Source organism: Armigeres subalbatus, chromosome 3, assembly GCF_024139115.2.
Source record: "Armigeres subalbatus isolate Guangzhou_Male chromosome 3, GZ_Asu_2, whole genome shotgun sequence".
Classification (NCBI taxonomy): domain Eukaryota; kingdom Metazoa; phylum Arthropoda; class Insecta; order Diptera; family Culicidae; genus Armigeres; species Armigeres subalbatus.
In genome coordinates, this window is record NC_085141.1 from 244,569,460 (window position 1) to 244,586,754 (window position 17,295).

General features: G+C 36.0%; 1 protein-coding gene across 6 annotated transcripts in view; it reads right to left on the bottom strand.

Moving 5' to 3' along the window:
* LOC134222333 (serine/threonine-protein kinase Genghis Khan) overlaps window positions 1-17,295 on the bottom strand; it is a 223,939-nt gene that overhangs the window by 64,002 nt on the left and 142,642 nt on the right. For all 6 annotated transcript variants that reach the window (XM_062701487.1, XM_062701489.1, XM_062701486.1 and 3 more), the window contains exons 4-8: window positions 15,433-15,806; window positions 4,976-5,080; window positions 2,868-4,756; window positions 2,497-2,811; window positions 2,301-2,407 (exon numbers count right to left, since the gene is read on the bottom strand). In XM_062701487.1, the coding sequence (XP_062557471.1) occupies window positions 2,301-2,407; window positions 2,497-2,811; window positions 2,868-4,756; window positions 4,976-5,080; window positions 15,433-15,806 (2,790 nt within the window). The remainder of the gene's footprint in view (window positions 1-2,300; window positions 2,408-2,496; window positions 2,812-2,867; window positions 4,757-4,975; window positions 5,081-15,432; window positions 15,807-17,295) is intronic.

Consider the following 17,295-nt stretch of genomic DNA (forward strand, 5'->3'; position numbering starts at 1 on the left):
TTTTTTCGAGACTTTAAAAAATATGCATTTTATTTTACACGATTTCTCAAAATAAACAATTGTTTTACAATGATTTTTCGGAAACAGGCGAGTTTTTTTTAACGCAGGCATGATTCGTGTAAAAACAGAAAAATGTACATCTTTGTTTAAACAATAATATGAACATCTCCATATCATTGTAAAATGCGTTGAACTTCAAGCAGAAATAATATATATACTCATCTTATTGACTTAAAAATACATTTAGAAATATTTAGAGCTAACTTCGTTGGACGATCGTGAACGTGCCCGATTAAACAAACGTGAATCTAAAATAAATTTATTGATTGTATTACGCCGCTAGAAAAAAACTCAATAAGCTTCTACGCAATTAATTAAAACGCAATTAGATAACGAACAAAATTTGGCTTCCACCAAATATCATCCTCAGCCATCAGCTCCTATCAGATCTACGGAACATAAAATGGGCACTAAAGCTTATCTCTGCACAATCCGATTGCCATTGCACCTCGGCACTGCTGCTAAGTAGTCAATCAATTCAATTTCGTTTTACGCTTTGTTTCCCCCAAACAAAAACAAACCCGTGGGAAACGCCACAATCAGGCGGCCGCCGAAGCCCCAGATCATAAACAACGATTTCACTTATTCGCGCAATTTTTCCCCGCGTGTGTCTCGCTCTCGGTAGTGTCTTCAAAACATAGCGCCAGCCAATAACGCGTCGCATTGCCACCGTGGGGCGTGCGGCGCTTTAGGGGGAAAGCTGAAAGCATAATTGTCATAAGTGATACGATTATCATCACGGGCACACCTCGCTGCTCGTTTCACTCTTCATGATTAGGCCTGATTTTTGAACCCGCCACCGTACACTATCATTAATAATTTATAAATTTTCGGTTCTCTCAATTTGATCTCACTGTTTTATTTATTGCTTTTTATCTATTTTTATATATGGCTGGCCATAAACAGGCGGGTTGAACCCCATAAACCTCTTTTTCCTCCTAATATGTTGTTTATGTACGTGTTGTTAGTTTTTTTTTACTATTTTCGAGCTGACTTCTGTTTCTTACATTTTGACGTAAATTTGAATTGTCTGTTTTCCATTTTAAAACATCACACATTTCAGCTAGCTAAAACTGGCACAGCAAAGCGATTGGTTTTTGAGTCTTCTGTACGATTGTTCGTTGAGTCTGATTGTATTGTATTTCAAGCATATGGAAAACCATCACCGGCTATGATGTGAGAGTTTTGAAGGTTGAACTAGAAATTGCTTTTCTCTGTGTATTGTATTTGGCTGAAGGTTTTTTTTTCGTGGCGTTGTTACAAGGGAGTGCATCATTCGTTCGAGGGTACACATGTTTGTATGTTTTAAATATTTATAACGCTTTTCTCCTAAAACGACACCGAGGGTAATCTATCACGCTCAATTTTCTGCTGCCAAAGCAACCGAGACGAAATTTTGCGCGAAGTACATTACACAAGTGGAAAGCAAAGTGACTTATGTGGGACACTGATGGAAAGGAGAAATTCTCGTGGCACGTAAAAGGAAATAAAAAGTAGGACACATTTAAGATAAAGGACACAAAGAATGGATGCAGCATGTTTCCAGATGACGTCACATTGAAAAAGAAGACCCATCGTAGGCAATTAGACCGGTTCAAAAATAATGGAAGCATATAGAATTATTGTGTGATATTATAAAAATAGCTTTACAAACGCTCATAATGTCGCGTACAATTCCTAAACGGGCTAGGATCTATTACACAGGTTGCGCTATGGTTTTATCAATTTCTGTTATAGTCAAAGTTTATTGTAAACTCAAATATTTCTACGATCCTATAGTTTTTTTGTATTGCCTGCTTTATACTTTTGAACCAGTTTAGAGCCACATAAATTGCACTCCCTTGTAGAAAACCAGGAACACAACAGAATTTCGTTATAATAGAGTATATAGAGTATGCGAATGGTTGAATGGTGTGATGAAATTTTCACGGCAGTTGGATGAAATAAGCATTCGTTTGCAGAAACGAAGAAAATTTGCTTCCTGTTTTCCCGCTAGAAAATTTTCTTCTTCCCATTTCGTGCTTCGTTTAACAAATCATTATCACTAAAACCGATGTGATAAAATACACAATTTAAAGCATTTAATCGTTTTGCAAAATTCTGTCAAAACGAGTGATGATCTGCCCAGTTGCGATGAACAACGCATATGGGAGGAAGCATATACAAATAACTTTGTTCGATAGAATCGAAGTGGGAAACAAACACGATAAGAAAAAGCGAAAATAAAATGCCATACTTACACCCTTCATTGGTTTCTAGTCGCTGTTGGAGATCCTTGATTTGGCCTTCTTTGCGCTTCAATTCACTACCGAACGATTCGCAAATCTGACGTGCCTCTCGGAGATCCCTACATAGTGAAAAAAGAAAAACAAATGGAACACAGAAATTATGTTGAAACAATAGTTAGACTAGTTTTTAGCCAAAACAATCACTCACTTTTGAGCGGCAACCAAATCCGTCCGGGTTCGCGTCAGCTCCTCCGAAATAAGAGCCTTGGCTTGAATTTCGTTCTGCAGCGAACTCTGCAGGTTGAGCAGTTCCATCTTTTCCAGCTTCTGCGAGCGCCGATTGCGCCAGTTCTTGTCGCTGGTATTGTGGTTGAGCGAACCGGAGTGTTTGAGGAACTCCAGCTCCTCGGTCATCTTCGTGGCCAGCGCTTGCAGGTAGCCGCGCGCATCCTTCTCGTCCGATACCCACTGAATGATCTCCGAAATCTGCCGTTCCCACTGACTGAATGCTTGGCGTTTATTCCTGAAATCGGGTTGAAATAGTAAATCCTGTATCGTTCCACATCAATCTTGACAAACCTTAGTTCCTCATAATCGCTTTCCATTTGCAGTCGTTCGTTCTGCAGACGTCGATTCTGCTCGCTGAGTATCTCCCTGTCGGCGCTCAGCTTACGGTTATCATCCAGCAGGATCTTCTTCTCGCGCTCGTGCCGCTTGCGCAGCTCCATGATAGTCTCCTCCGAATCGGTAAGCGACTCCAATCTCGTCGAATCCAGCTTTTCGCGGGCCTGTTGCAACTCGATTTGTAGCATCTCCCGAAGATTGTCCGCTTCAGTGAGTTGCTCTCGTAGTGCAGAAATCTCCGCATTATACCGGGTCTGTTGCAGGTTGATTTTCTCGCTGTATTCGACCTCTAACCGATCGATCTCTAACCGAATCGAATCGGATGAGGAGATTCCTAGTGACGTGGATGACCCCAGATCGGAAGAGCTTCTACTTCGTTCAGCTTGCAGTTGCCGACAATAGTCTTCCGATCTCTCCCGCAACTGTCTTTCTCTGGTAACTTCTGATAATATGTCCTGCATCCTAGCCTCCATTTCCCTTCGAGACTTGTCCGTTTTTCGCAGCTCACTTCGAAGTGTATCGACCTTTTGCATCGCAACTTCTACTTCCTCTTCCTTGTCGCGGACCTGACGGGATAGTTTCTGCTTCTGCTGCCTCAAATCCGATAGCTTATCGGTTACTTCGGTGTATTCAGCCATCGCCAACTTCCGCTGGCCAAGAGCATCCTTCAGTTCCTTATCTTGTAGTTTCAGTCTTTCAAGTGCATCTGCGTGCTCCTTCTGCAGATCTTCCTTCTCCTGCCGCAGCTGGCGATTGATTTTCTCATACTCCTTCAACTTAGCATCTAACTGGCCATCAACCGTATCTCCTAGGACAGAGTTTCCACTACTTCGGACGGCGAATTCCTGTCGCTCGAAGCTTTTAATTTGACTTTCCAGCTCACAATTCCGCTTGGTCAGGATGTTGATTTCATCCTGAAGCTTCCGGGTGCTGTCCGGACTGAGACGTTTCTCTTCGGACCGCGGTTGACTACCATCTAGTTTAAGTGGAGCTAACGGTTGTTGTAATTGACTATTAGTTAAGTTGTTAATGGCACGTGACAGTTTCCCCACATCCGATATGCAGCTGTCCTTGGTGAACGTGAACCCAATAAAAGGCAGGTGGTGCCCTGAGAAGGCGGGATTCGTCTTTGGAGGCACCGCTTCGGACAACTTTATGTCCGTGTCGTCCACATCGAAGTTGGACGTATCGGTTGGACTAGAAACCTCAGGTATGTACGGCGCCTGGCCGTTTCGTATCGTATCCCAGTCGATTCCTTCGAACCACGCATGTGATTTGAAATCTTCGATCCCGTTCTGACCCAGTCGGAATTCGGGCGAACAAATTAACTTCTTAATTAGATCCTTTGCATTATCACTAACTTGGAACTCTTCGTCGTCGTTGGGAAAGTCGAAGCAGTTTTTGTGGTTCATAATTTTCCCGTACGTTTCCACTAAACTTTCGGCGTAGAAAGGTGTTTCGCCGAATAACATTTCATACATGCAAACTCCCAATGACCACCAATCACATTCTGGGCCGTACTTGCCCTGACCGTCCTCCATGGCCCGCAGGATTTCCGGTGATATATAATCCGGTGTCCCCACTGCCACATTCGATTGCACCGTTCCCTGAGGTCCCAGCTTCAGGCATGATCCGAAATCTGCCAACCGCACGTGCCCACTAGCGTCCAGAACGATATTATCGGGCTTGATATCACGGTGAACGTACTTCAACTCATGGATGCTGCTTATCGCGAGTACCATTTCGGTTATGTAAAACCGAGCCATATCCTCCGGAAGTCGGTCTTCGAATTTACTCAACAACGTAAGCAAATCGCCGCCACAATAGTAGTCCATCACCAGATACTGCGATAGAGGAAAATTGTTACGATTCGTTAATTTCCCGCATTTTGGCGAAGCGGTGGAAATACACGGAATTCAAACATAAAAACAAAACCAAACCCAAAGTCATCATCGTGGATGGCTCCGAGATTTCAATCTCATTATAGTGAACTATTTCCACCGGAACTTCGCAGTGCCACACGAAACCTTAACATCAATCATGCTCCCGCCCACCAGACTTACCAGATTGATATCGTCTTGAAACGCATAATGCAGGTTGGTAATCCATCTTCGATCACCAAACACCAGCACATCGCGTTCCTCACGAAAGCACGCCGTTTCTGCACGCTGAATAAAAGAAAAAAAGGTACGACATGAGAGAAAAAGTCAGCAAAAAGCATTAATGATTAAAACATTGATGTGGAACATTCAGAAATCTGTATGCCAAACTATAAACGATTGCTAAACTATAAACAGCAGTCTAATTGACCTCGTCCAGAAAATATAAAACGCCTTTTTGCTGTGATAACCCTCCTTTATCATATCATGGACATTAGAAAGTGTAATCTAAATGTAATTTATAAGATTCCTTCCTCTTTATCAAACTACATTCCTTCTGGGATCTCAAATTAGGCTGAAAAAGTCTTTTATCATCTTTAAGCTTTTATCATATTGTATTCTTATTTGTTTCTTTTTTATTTACTGTTCTCTCTTCATTCTTTAATATTTACTACTCGTTACTTTTTATTCTTTGATACTTTTTTTATACCCATTCTTTCATTCTCTGATTATTTCATTGTTTTATTTCATTCCTCGATTCTCCCAATCTTTCATTCTTTGACTCTTTGTTTTTTTTTTTTGGTTTTTGTATTCTACAATTCTTCAATTTTTTATTTCTTCGATTTTTGATTCTTTGATTCTTCATTTCCTGGATTTTTCTATGATTCTTTCGTTGATTGGTTCTATCGTTTTTTTCATTCTTTAATTCTTCGATCATTTAGATTTTTTGGATTAATTGCACCCAAAAAACAAATCTCACAATTATTGTATAAAATCTTGGCATTTACAATTCTGCAAGATTTTTATACATATATTGTATTAAAATAATACAAATCTGTAAGATTTCTACACAACAATTGTATTAAAATCTTCCAAAATTGTATATGCCAAATTCTTTACACTTTCTTTAGACTTTCTATACAGTTTCTGTAAGGTTCTTATGCAGAACTGTATTAAAACCTGCCATCCGCTGGTAAGGTGATGGATACTTAGGGATCTTTAATTCTTTGATAATTAATTTGCTTATTTGATTCTCTGACCCATTGATTCTATATGATTCTTTGATTCATTGATATTTGAATCTGATTTGATTATTTGATTCTTAGAATCATTGAAAGTGCGCGTTTTGTTGTCCTTTTTATCGGCCGCAGAACGATCGCACGATCATCGAAAAATTTTGTTCTATTTTGCGCGGTTGACTAAATTAATTAGAAAGTCAAAACTTCAGTACGCGTTTACTCGTGTTTGCTATCGGACGCAGAACGATCGCGCGATTATCGCAATATTTGGTTCTGCTTTGTGCGGTTAAGGAACGAATCTGGAAATAAATAACAAAAAGAGCGTTTGCTCGTGTTCACTATTAGAAGCAGAACGATCGCAAGATCATCGAAATATTTGGTTCTGCTTCGTGAGAATCAGTAAATTACTTTGACTTAACTTCTAACCAAATAATTATTTAGTCGCTTACCAAGGCAACTTCCTATAGATTTCCTTTTCCTCTAACCAACAATCCCTTTCCCGTGGTGGATTTACAGAGAATTCATAAGGTCTCTTGCAGCAATGAGTGCCGAACTAATTTCCCTCTCTTATAAATTATAAATTTACTATGAGGCCGTGCCCAGCATAGTTATTGCTCTTGAATTAATGAAACTCCAAAGCATAGCATGTACAGTGAGAATAATTTAATTGTTCAAGTTGCCAATCACGACTAGCAACTACGAAGTCCACAGTCTATCTAGGGAAGCTTTTTTTATATCTTTATTAAAGAGATTTTCAGCCCAAGGCTGGATCATCTCTATCTAGGCAAGCTAAGCTAAGCTAAATTCTTAGATTCATTGTTCATTGTTCATTGTTCATTGTTCATTGCTCATTGTTCTTTGTTCATTGTTTATTACTATGTCTGAAACTTGATTATGCATATGTACAACATGAGCCCAGAGATCAAACCCCACCGAAGGGGCGGTTACCCTCCAATACCTTTTCCGAACTAAATCTATCACATGTTGTACATATGCATAATCAAGTTTCAGACATAGTAATTAATTTCCACTCCGGGTGGCTTAATACCCGGCATATAGGCAATTAACTTACATTGTTTATTGTTTATTGTTCATTGTTCATTGTTTATTGTTCATTGTTTATTGTTTATTGTTTATTGTTTATTGTTCATTGTTCATTGTTCATTGTTCATTGTTCATTGTTCATTGTTCATTGTTTATTGTTTATTGTTTATTGTTTATTGTTTATTGTTTATTGTTTATTGTTTATTGTTTATTGTTTATTGTTTATTGTTTATTGTTTATTGTTTATTGTTTATTGTTTATTGTTTATTGTTTATTGTTTATTGTTTATTGTTTATTGTTTATTGTTTATTGTTTATTGTTTATTGTTTATTGTTTATTGTTTATTGTTTATTGTTTATTGTTTATTGTTTATTGTTTATTGTTTATTGTTTATTGTTTATTGTTTATTGTTTATTGTTTATTGTTTATTGTTTATTATTTATTGTTTATTGTTTATTGTTTATTGTTTATTGTTTATTGTTTATTGTTTATTGTTTATTGTTTATTGTTTATTGTTTATTGTTTATTGTTTATTGTTTATTGTTTATTGTTTATTGTTTATTGTTTATTGTTTATTGTTTATTGTTTATTGTTTATTGTTTATTGTTTATTGTTTATTGTTTATTGTTTATTGTTTATTGTTTATTGTTTATTGTTTTATTATTTTATTGTTTATTGTTTATTGTTTATTGTTTATTGTTTATTGTTTATTATTTATTGTTTATTGTTTATTGTTTATTGTTTATTGTTTGTTGTTTATTGTTTTATTATTTTATTGTTTATTGTTTTATTGTTTATTGTTTATTGTTTATTATTTATTGTTTATTGTTTATTGTTTTATTGTTTATTATTTTATTGTTTTATTATTTTATTGTTTATTGTTTATTGTTTATTGTTTTTTATTGTTTATTGTTTATTGTTTATTGTTTTATTGTTTATTGTTTTATTGTTTATTGTTTATTATTTATTGTTTATTGTTTTATTGTTTATTGTTTATTATTTATTTATTGTTTATTGTTTATTGTTTATTGTTTATTGTTTATTGTTTATTGTTTATTGTTTATTTATTTTATTGTTTATTGTTTATTGTTTATTGTTTTATTGTTTATTGTTTATTGTTTATTGTTTATTGTTTATTGTTTATTGTTTATTGTTTATTGTTTATTGTTTATTGTTTATTGTTTATTGTTTATTGTTTATTGTTTATTGTTTATTGTTTATTGTTTATTGTTTATTGTTTATTGTTTATTGTTTATTGTTTATTGTTTATTGTTTATTGTTTATTGTTTATTGTTTATTGTTTAATTTTTTTTAGACCGATACAAACATTTAAAAACTATGCTCACCCCCCCCCCCTCGGATTCTTTGTCCAAAAATAATATTTCCAGGGAGTAACAAAATAAAATTCGGATAATTTTGAGAATTTTCAAAACATTCTTAACAAATCCGAGGATTTTCTTCATTGAAATATTTATTTTTTTACCCCCCCCCCCCCTCTTGACCTTTCGGAGATCAATAGGACAAAATGTTAATAGAATATTTGTAACTGCCTTATTTGTTATTGTTTATTTTCATTGTTTGTTGTTTATTATCTATTCTTTATCCTTCATTATTTATTCTTTATTCTTCATTCTTCATTTTTGTTATTCTCCATTATTTATTCTTCATACTTTTATTGTTTATGTTCTTTATTCATTTTTTATTCTTTTTTTATCATTTTTAATTATGTCTTCTTTAGCAGGGTGACCACTCTAGTCGACAAAATAAATTCCCGGGTTTTTCCCGGTAGGCTTTTCAAAATTTTCCCGGAAATTTTTAAAAGTGCCTGAGAGGGTTTTGATTATGTAAAACAATGTATTTTATTTGAACAAAGAGAATAGTTTCTTGGTATAAAAAATGTACATTATTATGTCTAATTATAAATCCAGTAATTTGATAATAAGCATTGAATTCTAACATTCTACCAGACTCATGACTCGCTGTAAAAGACTTCAAGTTCTAACTGCTGTTTTGTCCGAAAATCTTTTGAGATATTGATTGCACTCTAGAAGCTATGTGGCAGGAAAATAATGAAAAGCGCACAGTACCTTTGGTACATCTTTCGTCGGTGTACCTTCTTAAATGTCCATTATTGAATTTCCAAAAAGATTATGAAATAAAGGTAGGAAGGTTGAACAGTTTAGTGTGTCTAAAATGCATCAAATTGCAGTATTGGGACGACAAGCAACCATAAACTGACACCTGGAAATCTGTGAAATTGCAGAAAGCTCCCAAGAAATTCCATAAGTAAGTAAGTAAGTCCCAAGAAATTCCGAAAATTCGAATAGACTGCATAAAAGTTTCTGTCAATATGTATGCAGTCTGAAATCATCGCAATTTAATCAGAATAGCAGTAAGGATTGCTGATAAAATTTAAGAAAATTATTTAAAGCTCGTAAGACTTTTTTAAACGAACACATAAAAATAAGCAAGAATTTGAAATAAAAATTACTATAAGTTATTATCAAAATCCAAAGAGGCTAAATGTTGGTGAAAACTTATAAGAAAGTAATTGATGAAATTATACTACTAAAAATTTAATCAAATCAATATTTAACTAATCAAAGCATTGTTTTGCGATTCGATTCTGTAGAATACAAACGTTTCCCCTAAAACTAATTCCCGTTTTTCATAGAGGAAAGCTTATTCTGTTGGATACATATCGTTATTTTCTTAGAAAATTAAAATACTCCAGTGATTTTCAGTGCGCACGCTCCTGCGGCTCTGGAATGCATTTTTTTAGACGAATTAATATGACCTCGATATGACCTTTTTATTATTCAAATATGACTCTATTAGTTGCACTCAATGAATTAATATTCTGAATTATATAATCGTTTACATGGTGTAAAATCAAAGAGCAGAACTTTTTGCACAAAATGTAGGACAACACTGTTTGCCTTCCAATGTTTGATTACAAAATAAGTTACACCCAAATCGCAAATCAGTTCTGGTTTTTAGATGCTTTTTTCGAGTAATTCTCATAATTCATTTCAAATATACATCCTTTAATTCAAGTGTTTCGCGAAGTTATAATCAGATCTGCTATATTATAAAATTAACATATACTTTTGAATTGTAAATTTTATAGAAATTTGAAAAAAAAATCCCGGCTACTTCATCAAATTTCCGGGGTTTTCCCGGATTTTCCCGGTGATTTCTAATTCCCGGGTTTTTCCCGGTTTTCCCGGATTCCCGGGTGAGTGGCCACCCTGCTTTAGTCTTTATTTTACTCCATCGTACGATTGGTGGTTCATTTCATTCCACCAATTCTGGCCGTTCGATACTTTACAGCCTTGCAAAGAGGAAAAAATGTAACTTCAGCTGCTGCCAGTCAACTACTGTCACGAACTGTCAGGTGCAGCCAGCAGCTTTTTGTGTGAAAGTATTGGTATCCCAAATAAAATATTCCCCGTGATTTTTGTTTTACTAAGACTTTTTCACTTCAACGAGTATTCCAAATCATTCGTTTAGCTTATTAACCTTCTGTCTGTGCCTAAAAAAACTGTCGTTGTCTGTGCTCTGGGGTCAAATTGACCCCAAATTGAATTTGCTATAATTTTTTTAATGTTTGGCCGATTTTGGATTTTTGGGGCTTTCGAAAGATAATTTAATCATCTTTCAGGTCATAACCAAAGATTGACTATTGATGAACGGGGACATCGCGGGGAGGGGTTTTAGTAAACAAGGGTACAAAAACAGTGATTTTTCATGAGTATTTTACTTATATCTGAAAATCCTACCCATTTTGAACTGCATCTTTTTTTTTAAAGGTTATGCAGGAAGGCGTGTGCTTTGGCATGAGGCATTGATTAGTTTAGAACTTGGCCGCCAGGTGGTGGTATATTTGAATTCATTATTTTAAACTACTCAAGATATTCCGATATATAGAATTCTCCTAATTGTAAATATTCTTATCGCACACATTTAAAATTTGTTGAAATGGCGTCTTGATCAAAGGTCGTCTAGTGGGAATGGACTGTCTTGCGACGGTAATAATAATTGGGAATTTTACAAATAGGCGGCAAATTGGCTGATCTTTGGTTACGCATGTAGACCCAAAGGCCTTAATTCCAGGGTTTTCTTGGATGATCTAAAACATATTCTGTGAACGCATTCTATTATTTGCAGCATCGCTGGAGCAGGTTGAATACAAAGAAAACTTTTGATGGACTCTACCACAACATTCATGTTTGCCAAAAATGCTACAAACCAAAATACATCAGATCTCACATGGAATAATATACTCAAATATAACAGCTCACTAGCGCCGCATCTTGGAAGAAGTGCTCATTATATTGAGCACTGCTTTGTAGTCCTGGACATCCTGAACAGTGTTGCCGAATACAACTTGGGTGTAGGTATGAGGGATCTCAAGCTAAAGCAATATTTCAAACATGCAAGAATATTGCAAGTACACAGGCACCGCCTATTTGTAAATTTCCTAATTATCTATTCCGTCACATGGCAGTCCATTCCCACCAGACTAACTTGACGTCATTTTTACAAATATCAAATTTGTGCTATAAGAATATTTACAATGAGGAAAATTCCATACATCGAAATTACTTGAGTAGTCTAAAATAATGAATTCAAATATACAGGGCTGGTAGCGATGAATGCCGTTCAAAATAGTGACTTTAGTGACTAACGATGACGAAAAAGTGACCAAATAGTGACTTTCATTTGCAGAAAAAGTGACCAAATAGTGACTTTTGCATGAAGTTTTGAACCGGGTATAGAGCTATAATTCGTAGATTGCTAGTGTTTCATTTTCAAAATTCCTATCTAGAATGCTATCAGGAATCATAAAAAGGCATAAGCAACAAAATCATGAGGATTACTGCTACTGGATGAGCCCATCCACATCATAAGGAGGGAGTGGATGAAAGTAACAGTACCGACTCTCATAAGTACCACGAAGTTGAGGATGGTATTCCTTGGATCAGTCAGGAGCTAGCAACCCAAGTAACCATAAGCACTATATTACGCCAAATAGCCATATGGGGCCACTATACGACTGTTCAAAAAAATTAGCATTAAGGTAGCACTATATGGCTGATTTGGCGAAATATAGTGCTTATTGGTTACTTGGGAATGTGGCCATGATACCGTCGTGCGGGGCTTCTTTTGACAAATCAGGGGCTACTTTGGACATTTTAAAACAAGAATTATAACGAAAATTACTATAAAATTGTCATTATCACCAATCGGGTGACTTGTTGATAGTTGGATGGCAACTTTCTGTTTCAAATTTGGTATTTTTTCCGTTTAATTTTTTCAAAAAATCAAAAATCCAAAGTAGCCCCCGAAGTCAAAAGAAGCTCCGCACGACGGTACCTCATATTAAGTAACAAGAAGGTATCTACCCAACGGTAGTGAGCTACAAATTGTGTCACAACATTATGTTGATAATTGCAACAACATTTGTTGCTCAATATAAGCTCGTAGTTTTCTGTATAACAGCCAAAGAATGATATAAAATGATCTATTTGATTCCTAGACGGTGAACTATTTGGACTCAGAAAGCTTATAAATCTTTGGCAGGACCATTTGTTTGAGAATTATAAAATATTTGAAACTAGTCGACCCGGCAGACGTTGTCCTGCATAGTAGGCGAAAATGCCCATGTGAATTTCCCATACGAATCCTAATTTTAGTTTTTCGCGATTTACTCAACTTATTAATGATTTTCGACTGAGGAAATATCATATAAACCCGTCGGAAACTATAACGAATGTAACTCAAATCCATTCAGCCGTTTTCGAGTTATGCGGATACGAACACAGACCATTTCATTTTTATTATAGAGATGAAGAAATTTAAAAAATACGATTTTACCTGTTATTAAACAATGGTTTAATAATAAATGGTTTTATAATAAATGGTTTAATAATAAATGGTTTAATAATAAAGTTTTCGAGAATTTGAGCTCGACGTGGTATTCTGAGGAAAAGTTTGCAAATCAAATAAAGCAATGGTCTTTTATTGGAAATCCAGAAATTCTAATAAACTTCAATATCTAAGCGGCAGACTTAAGTATTAAAGTTAATTGAAAATTGATGGTCAAATTATCTCTAGTTAAAAAAATCTTAAAAATCCATTTTTTTGTTTTATTTCAGATTAAAAAAAATCCGACCAATTCATACACCTCCACACTAGTTTTTTGGGTATCTATTCTTAATTGTTAATAAACGAAATCTTTTTATAAAAATGTAATATTTCTGAAATAATTTCAATCAAAAAGTTTTGAATCTAGTGGCTTGTGCTAGAATTACTTCTGACATAACTATGGCTCTACATTTTTTTTATTTTATTTTTATTTTTTATCTCGAAGGGTCGCAAGGCTGTTTTAACAATCATAAACGGATTTAACAACCATCATCGACGCCCTTATCGCTCATTATTCTCCATGACGTTGAGAAACATCAAAAATATTCTTTGTCATGTGATGAAACTGAGGCTGTTCACTGTCTTTGTCACCGGATGGTATCAACGCTTACCAACAGACGTGGCTCTGGTTTCAATACTCTTCAATTCTGTACTCTTTACTTGAGGTTAGCCTTTCGCATTTTAACAAATTCCATTCGTGAAGATCATGGTTGACATGAATCGGAAATAACCTCACGATTTTCACAACACACTTGGAACTTCTTTGGTGCATATTTCTCAAATTTAATATATTTCTACCAGATTCACATTTGAGTTTTATTTTGAACTTTTTTACAACAGGTAATGCAAAAATAATGACTTTAGTGAGCATTTTCCGAAAAATAGTGACTTTAGTGACTTTTGGATGCAAATAGTGACTTTTTAGTGACTAGACTCAAAATAGTGACCAAGTCACTAAAAAGTGACTCGCTACCAGGCCTGAATATACCACCACCTAGCGGCCAAGCTCTAAACTAATCAATGCCTCATGTCAAAGCACACGCCTTCCTGCATAACCTGTTTGAAAAGGTGCAGTTCAAAATGGGTAGTATTTTCAGATATAAGAGTAAAATAAGCATTAAAAATCATTGTTTTTGTACCCTTTTTCACGAATTCCCCTCCCGCGATGTACCCGCCCATGTATAGTCAAACTTTGGAAACGACCTGAAAGATGATTAAATTATCTTCCGAAACAGCCCCAAAAATCCAAAGTTGGTCAAACAATAAAAAAGTTATAGCCATTTAAATTTGGGGTCAATTTGATGCCAGAGCACAGACAACGTAAGTTTTTTGAAAAAAGTACACTTTAGCGCATATTTTCAAGATATTTCAAGCGAATTTTCACCTAGGAGATAACTAGGAGATAAAAACTACCAAAAATTAGAATTGATTAAAAACTAAAAAATTGCAGCCACTCAAAGTGGCCTGGGGTCATATTGACCCCAGAGCAAAGACAAAAAGATAATAATCAGTTATAAACGTGTGTTTTGCTCCCGGTATAAAAATCCTTATGAAAATGAATTTACTAATTCGTGAATTGGATACACTTTTACTGTGCTCAGAGGAATTCACCCGGGGCTTAGGTGAAACAGTAAAGGCAACAGTTGAATCCCGATGTCAAAACAAGAGAAAAGAAGCAGCGTCTTTGCACATTCATAATCTTTGCCTTATTGTGTAAAGGCTCCCGAAAACCGCGAGTGATTTTATCATCATATTTTATTACCTTGTGCCCTCAAACGTCCATTATTTAGTTTTTGCTTAAAATCACAATCATCTTTTTTTAATTTTCAACATACTAGGATTTTAAAATCTTATTAAGTGCTGCATTATTTAAATTTTTTAAATTCTTAGAGTTTATTTTTTTAATTTTCTGTGTAAGAAGTTGGAGAAATATTTTATTTAGAGTGTATTGTTCACTACTACAACATCTTATTGAATAAGCATAATTAAAAAAAAAAAAGTACTAAACTACAAATATTTCACTCTTCAAAGGTATACGAAAAGAAACACAGAAGAGCAAAAAAAACTCAATTCTGAATATTTTCTTTTAGACGTGTAAAATTTTTAAAATTAATTTTAAAGCTTCAATGTGAAGGTCAAAACCAATATTGCCTTATTAAAAAAATAAAACCTATAGATTTTTACAAATTAGCATCTAACAATTTGTTAGAATGTTTGTTTGAGAAATCGATGAGTAAATAAAGAAGTCGACCAATAGCTAAGTACCAGGAAGCATGGGCATTTGTGAACAAGCTTTAGTTTCACCATTTACTGCGATTGAATGCGTACAGATTTAGAACAATCCACATTCCACATGCATCAACTGCCCAACCAGCCGATCCATGTCCCACCATCGCCCTCCTTAGCCCTGAAATTCGCGTCACTTACCTTTAACATTTCCCATTTGTTCAGAATCTTCATCGCGTAAATCTGACTAGTGTGATTCATCCGGACGACGCATACCTCGCCGAATGCCCCGCGGCCAATGACCTTGAGCACCTCGAAGTCCTCCCGCGAGAGGTGCAACTGCTTGACGCACTGCACCACCGAGCGGATCATCTCGATGAAATCGGAAACGGTTTTCTCCCGCCGGAGGGACGAGTTGCAGCACTCATCGTACAGCACCAGCAGGCAGTCGAGCAGCGTTTCGATCGAGAGGAATTTCTCCGACGACAGGCCGGCGCTGTTCAGGTTGTTGTTCGAGGTGACATTGTCGATGATGAGCGATTCGAGCTCGCGCAACCGGGCGGACGCTGAGATCACTGAAAAGAGGGGGTGAGGAGAAAGGAGAGAAAAATAAACACAAAAACAGAAATGAGTAAGAGCTATACGAAAGAAGCCAATATTATTTCGGAAGGTCGATGAAAATGTGCGTCGCCTTTGCGAGACGAAAATAGCCGTTGGGTGCGAAAAACGGCCAGAGGTATTGAAATCTATGGGTTGTCTTAGAGTTATGGCATTGATATGGAGTGTGAATGTGAGTTGCATATTTATAGACTTCCCAATGTAAACAAAACCAGTTAATATATTTCTGGTCCTTTCTCATACATAAGTGTGTACCAAAGGTCCGAAAGGCTATAAGATCACCCAAACCCTCTTTTTTTATTAGGAAGCAGTATCGTACAATGAGCGAGCTGGACTATGATAGAATAAGTGAAATAAAGCACCCTAACATTACATTTTGCCTTTGACAGATACGTATTTCGACCTCAACAGTAGGGCCGTCTTCAGTGTCTCGTACTTGACTCGCCGCAAGTCAACTACGACGTATCTGTTTAAGGTACAATAAAGTAGTGAAATTAAACGGAATAGTACAAACTCGTCTTATGACAAGTGAATACATTCCACTAAAAATTTAAAATAATTCGGGACCGCTTTGCGATTTGGGCGTAACTTATTTTGTAAACAAACATTGGAAGGCGTATTCCTGCTAAAACAAGCATTTCATGAGGAAACCACGGTATGGATCCGACAGATTAAGCTTTTCTCTAGCCAGGAATGGATCTAATGAAAGGTTCATTGGCCCTGAGCCCTTCTGCGGGATCTCAGACTGCTATGTAAAAATGGAACTGAACAAATATATGGTCAGTCAAATCACATCAAACTGGAATGCACTTCCCCATACGAGCCAATCCAAAAGGCTCGTAACGATTAACAAGAAAACCCAACAACTATTAGGTCTCAACATCTACACCGGTCTAATAACTGGACACTGCCCCTGCAGATACCATCTACAAAGATCGGAGCAATCCAAACCTCCAGTTGCCGCTTCTGTGACGAGGAGAGAGAAACATCAGAACACCTCCTCTGCTATTGCAGTGCACTCACCCAACGTAGGTTCAAAGTTCTCAGCAAGCCCTTTTTAGAGCCTGCTGACATATGGATCTTATCCCCAAGGACGTGGTTGGCTTCATAAAGCTAGTCTCGCCAGAATGGGGGAGTCACATACTGTAACTCAGGATCTCTATTCATCAATAATAGATGGTCTTGAGTTCAGTCGATACCAAGGTATCTCAGTGACAAACATGTTACTGAGATAACTTGCGTATTTCACAGCAAAAGGGTATATCACAATAGTCCTAAAATCTGGACGCAGTGATCTTCACCCGACAAACGAGGAAAAAAGAAGCTTTTCTCTACCAGATAAGGGAATTAGTTTAGGATGAAAACGCTTGCATTCTCCGGAATTCATGAAGCAATGTTTGTTTACAAAACAAGTTACGCACAAATCGCAAATCAGTCCCGAATTAT